Below are 6,000 nucleotides of genomic sequence, written 5' to 3'. Positions count from 1 at the left end.
TTTAGCACCCTAATCCAAAATCAAGACTAAATCTCCACCCTTAGATTTTAAAATGAGTGGATGAGATTAAAGCTCACAAAATCTCAATAAATAGTAGACAAAATATCAACAAAAGGGTAATACCGTCATTATGTTATCATATGATAATTTTCGTGAGTGTTTTTTTATATCAACATTGTGTATTACAAATATCAACAATATGACATTGGAATATCAACACATTTTTATTGAGATTGGACATGCATAATATTGAGATTTTGCCTACAATATATTGAGATTTTTTGTTGCATTTGTTGAAAATAGCTGTTTATCAACATGTACGAAAATTGAAATATAATTTATCAAATTTCATCACCCGAACATCGTCGGAACATATGCAATTGAGATCTCGTTGGAATCCTTATTAAATTATCTTTAATTTGATATATTTTTTGCGAAAAAATAATTTAAATTGAGAGAGTTACGTAAATTTAAAGATTTGAGATGATTTTGAGGAGAGAGAAAGTAGTTAGTTATAATTACTACATATAGATTTGACATTAATACCCTTTTAATTTAATTAATAATTATTTAAATTTAAAATATATTACCCTTGGCATCATATTAACCACAAGATCTTCTAATCTAATGGTTGAAAATTGGTCTCAATTTGGGATTGGTAATTAGTTAGCAATTGATTACATCCCTATTAATATATACTATTTTTTTCGGTTTTTCAGTTTTGTTTTAAAATTTCGATTTTTTCGGTTTGGTTCGGTTTTTTAAGTTCGATTTTTCAATTTTTCGGTTCGGTTTCAATTTTAGCCTAAATTCAGTTTTTCAGGTTCGATTCGGTTTGAGCGAAAAACCGAACCGAAACCCGAATGCACACCCCTAGTCACATTCATCATTCCAAAGAGTATAACAGGAAGTCGCCAAAAAAAATACACTTTTTTGCAGCACATAATTTGTCACATTCTTCGTGCTTTACTAACGAAGAATCAAAGTTCTCAAACTTCTAAACAAACTTGTCCGAAATAATAGCACAGACAGCTACAATACACATAAATATTTATTAAAGATTGCAAAATAGAGACAAGTCATGAATGAGTAGACTTAACATAAAATTTCCCTCTAAAACCCCAAGCAGCAAGATGTTCATCTTGTCAAAGGCAGCTATACAGTGACCGGAGAAGTCTTATACTGATCCACAACGGCATTGTTGAACTTCCCACTCATTCGCCTCGCCTTGAAACTGCTCCCCTGTTTCAGAGGTCTCGGAAGGAAGAGAGAATCGAACATCTTCTCGATCGACTGCACTGTGTATTTCGCGTACTTGCTCGCGCTCTGGTCTTGCTCCACCAGAGGGCCGTAGTTCTGCATGTAGCTCCGGTAAACAGGCACGATCGTCTGAACTATGGCATGGCGCGTCTTGTCCCTCAAATCCTTATCTGCAACGATCCAGCTCGCCTGCTTCTTGTACATCTCGTCAAATGCCTCGTTGAATTCTTTCAACCTCTTTTTCACCAAGTTACGAGCAGTGGCACGCCCGCCAGAGAACAAGATCAACCCCTCCCGGCTCAAAAGAGCTGGGAGCTTGCCCCAGCTCTCGCGCAAGTACAAGGAGGAATAATACCCCGTGCCCTGCTCGTGATCCCTCAACCAGGAATCTCCGAGCAGGCCACCAAGCTTCGTGTCTTTCAAATACTTGTATAGATGCCAGTGGTTGTTCATCAGGAACAGATACGACGAGGCAGGATCGTCATAACCCTTCGACCAAGTCTCCAAGTTGTGCTCTATGGCTTTAACCAAGTTCAAGAGCTCATTAATAAGGATACGTTCTTGGAACTTTTCGTGCTTCCAGCTTCTCTCGATGACTAGGGCTTGCGTGAGGATCGGTTTATAATCATCGCCAAGAAGCTTATTGCAGTAATCAGTGATGAAAGTCACCACTCTAGGGATACTACAATCTGGAGGCGGAGGCGTCTGTCTCTGCAGCTCGACCTGAACCAGAAGCTCCCAGAAAATCTCACACGCGCCTTCAATCAGCCTCTTGATAAGATCCCGAGTCAGATTCTGAATGTCAGCACACGGAGCTCCACCAAAGAGTTTATTGAAATCCAATCTAAGCTTGCTTAACGAATCAAAGATGTCGAGAAGCTTCAACATCTTGATCGGATCCTTCTTGCTTTCTGTAACCGTCTTTCCAAACTGCAGGAAGGCGAGAAATCCAGCCTGAGCAGCTATCTTAGCAAAACAGCTCTTCCAAACGTCCAACCCCATCCTTTCAAAAACATCGTTGCATAGTTTATACTCGGCCTCAAAAAGGTGTTTCACAGCAAATTCAAGATGCTTGCCCCACTGAGCAATGTACACCTCAATACTCGCCACATCATTAAACTCCGAGACAGATATCTCAAGATAATCCAAATTAAGCGCCTGCAAACTAGCCCGGACATTTGAGCTCCGCACCTCAATATAAATAGCCACGCAGTTTTCAAGCCTGCCATCAGTGATCAATCTCCCTAAAATAGCTTGCAGCTTATGAATGACAGCCACCGGTAAAGGCGATGGAGCAATGCAGGCTTGCTCACCAGGCAAAGACTGAGAAGACATTGGCAATGGAATGCTGTTTTCTGTCAGCAGCCGCCTAAACTCATTCTCTAACCTATTCACTGCAACCACGTACAGCCCCCCATCAAGACGGCCCTTCTCCTCCCCTACCTCCAATCTCCGAAGGCTATCCAGAGCCTTCTTCAAACCCGAGATATACCAATCATCCGCCACCTTATGATCCTCCAAATACTCCACTATATCACCCAACCACTGGATTGCCATCCCACAATGATCTCCCAAGAACCTCAATGCCTCTTCAAGGCGTTTGAGAACGCCCAAATACCCCTGAAGATTGTGTTGGGCATCGGACAACGACTTCTCAAGCCCATGAATGGCATCAAAAACCTTTAGAACAGCAGCTGCTGGAACCACAGCTCGGTTAATGTGGCCACCAACGGTGCTAAGGGCGTCCCGTTGAGCCCGTATAGGCCGGATAGCCACCTCCAACGTTGGTAATCTTTGATTAATCTCATTTAGCCTAGGTCCAGCCTTTTCTAAAGACAAACCTAAGGCCTTAGACTTCTCCACATTGGCTTTTAACAACTTTCTAGCAGATATCAAATTTTCAATCCCTTTATCCATAATCAATCATACACAATTACAAACTAATAAACCAACTAATTATCCCCAAAAAAAGCAAAAAAAAAACAAACTATTGTTTCTGGAAACACTAATACACTAATTATTCGCTAATTATTCGCTAATTCACGCAGATTTAAACAAAGAACAGAGCAACTAATCTGGATTCTTGTAGAACTCAACTCCCATTGGTGGTGCTGAACCAACATAAACCCTCAACTAAAAATCAAAACTTTTTTCCAGAGAGAGATGAATTTGAACGGATTTTAGTGGTTTGAGCAAAAAAGGAGCGAAAATAGATCGAGTGAGTCGCTGAGAAATGGAAAGGGGAAGAGAAGTGAGTGTACCTCCTCCGTCCTGAAACAAACGGAAACGTTTGGGGGGAAGAGAGAGAGAACCCTAAATCGGGAACGGGAAAAGAAGAGGGCTTTCGGCAGATTGTCTCGCAAATCCAACGGATCGTGCTATGCTAGAGTGCTTGACAGTGTATTTGCCTTTTTCTTGTTTTGTTTGTTTGCATCTTTTCTCTCTGTTTTTTCCTTTTTTGTTTTTCTTTTTTATTTGTCTGCGTCGCTTTTATTAACCCACTTTCTCGTCATTTATAAAGTGAATCTAAGAAAATCAACGGTATCAATACTTTTATTTAACCTAAAAAAAAATTAGAATATACGACTCAATTTTCTTTTATAGTTTTAAACTAATAAAATAAAAGTGGAATAAGTTCATTAAATATGAGATCTACCTATAATTCGTATTATAAAAAATAGTACTTATAAAAGAAAGTGATAAAAAAAAAATGGAATATACGACTCAATTTTCTATTATAATTTTAAACTAATAAAATGAGAGTGGAATAAGTTCATTGAATATGAGATCAACCTATAATTCATAGTTAAAACGAATCGAAACACCTAATGGATTATAAACTATAATCATAAATTGGGACTCCTAATGACGGACAGAAAAAGTACTACTGTGTACTTATAAAATAAAATATCTAATCGAACATCTCATTATACATCTTTATGTGTTATGTTTTTTTTTTGTTCTTTTTTATTTAATTTATTTTACAATATAATATGGGGTGTTATGATTTTTTTTTGTTATCTCTTTTTTATTTACGTTTACAATATAATATGGGGCCCATTTGCCATCCTTGTATTCTCATTACTTTTTTTACTTCAAATCTTATGGTCTTGGTCTTTAAATACTTGTGGTCCTTAAACAGTTGAGTAGCCAAACTACACCACTTTTATCTCTTATCATGCGACAATTATTCTCTTCTTTATCAGTATGATGTCTTTAGAGATACTTATAGTAAGACATTTTGAAATGATTAGAGTTTTCATTTTGAAATGAATCACCTGAACTCAAATACATGCTTTCTAGTTAAGAATGGACATCATCAAAAAGGTTAATTTAGCATATTTCTCTCAATTAACTCATTTTTGCTAAAAGAAAAAGTATTTCACTTAGCATAGCAGGATGTACTAAAAGAGAATACGTCTTATTTAACCTGGGAAGTCACATAAAGAGTACAATCACTTCATTAGTGTATTGTGTTTTGTGGCTCAAGAAAAGACTCCACTTTATTTGAATATTATTTTGTGAAAAAATAAAAGATGTCCAATAAATAAAAATGTACATGTAGTAAGACGTCCAAAAATAACAAACTATAAACTATTTTCCAGTTGGATAAATTATTATTTTTATCAATTCATCATATCTTATAGAATTCAAAATTTCTCAAATTAAAAGTACATTAAATCCGAAATTGTGCCAGGAAACTAAACTACTAAACGACCCAATCTTAAAACTCATTAGCAAACCCATGGGCCGCCCTCTTAGTGACCCAGTCAAGCCCATTTTTTTATGAAATGTAAAGTTATTTAATTTTTTTTAATCATAATCCAATCATTTAATTTCTTCACTAAGAAACCTCAATTACCTAAAACAATGAAAGAAATACGTGATAAAGAAACTATAAATTAGCGCGTGTGCATTTTGCTATAAATAAATACTCCGTCCCAGAAAGATTGTCTCATTTTCTTTTTCACACTCGTTTTGCGAAAATAATAGTAATAAATAGTTAAAGTAGAGAGAGAATAAAGTAAAAGAGAAAATAATGTATAGAACAGTCTTACCTACATTATTCTTTCTCTTATTTTACTCTCTTTCAACCAAACCTATTTATTATTATTTTTGCAAAACGAGTACAAAAAATGAACTAGGACAATCTTTCTGTGACGGAGGGAGTAACCCTGTATGTCGGCAGTATTAATTTTACAATGTCCGAAATAATAATTTTTACAAAATTGTTTAATTTATATATTCATAGGCGAAATGGTCCAAGTTAGACCAATCAATTTATAAGTTGCATTGCATCAACACAAAAATCACGTTTTATTATTGAGAAGTTCGAATGAGTTTGCAGTGGATTTAATAATATTGAAATTATAAGTCAACAAGCCTTCTAGATGTCAGCTAATTAGTTAGAAAATTTTGAAGTCGTAAGTAAATTTTGTATAAACAATAAAGTGGGATGTATTTGACTTTGAATCAATCAAGTTTAGAGTATGATAATTTGAGGTCAATTATCACAGTTGTGCGCACAAACACTTGACAATATAATACTGCGTAAATTATGAAAACAAAATCGGGAATAAAATGGGAAATAAAAGAGGACTAATCTGTCTTAATTTATTCTCAACATTTTTGTCATTCTTTCTCATTAAATGGGTAGTTGTGAAGTGGTTCATAGGTTTGAATTTGATTTACACCACAAACCTAGTTGTGATTCAACTGCTCTTTATATTTGTGGGGTTC

General features: G+C 35.9%; 1 protein-coding gene across 1 annotated transcript; it reads right to left on the bottom strand.

Moving 5' to 3' along the window:
- Positions 1 to 946: 946 nt before the first annotated feature.
- On the bottom strand, positions 947 to 3,724 carry LOC125215676 (exocyst complex component EXO70A1-like). The gene has a single exon (XM_048117172.2). The coding sequence runs from the start codon at positions 3,175 to 3,177 to the stop codon at positions 1,156 to 1,158; it is 2,022 nt and encodes a 673-aa protein (XP_047973129.1). The 5' UTR covers positions 3,178 to 3,724; the 3' UTR covers positions 947 to 1,155.
- Positions 3,725 to 6,000: the final 2,276 nt, after the last annotated feature.

Source organism: Salvia hispanica, chromosome 3 (genome assembly GCF_029641045.1).
Source record: "Salvia hispanica isolate PSC_SH4W2 chromosome 3, Shi_PSC_v1, whole genome shotgun sequence".
Taxonomy (NCBI): domain Eukaryota; kingdom Viridiplantae; phylum Streptophyta; class Magnoliopsida; order Lamiales; family Lamiaceae; genus Salvia; species Salvia hispanica.
The sequence above is the reverse complement of the archived record's forward strand: the minus strand, read 5'-3'. Positions and strand labels throughout refer to the sequence as shown.

Excerpts from the sequence above, each read along its gene's own strand:
- LOC125215676 (XM_048117172.2), bottom strand. The coding sequence starts at position 3,177 with ATGGATAAAGGGATTGAAAATTTGATATCTGCTAGAAAGTTGTTAAAA.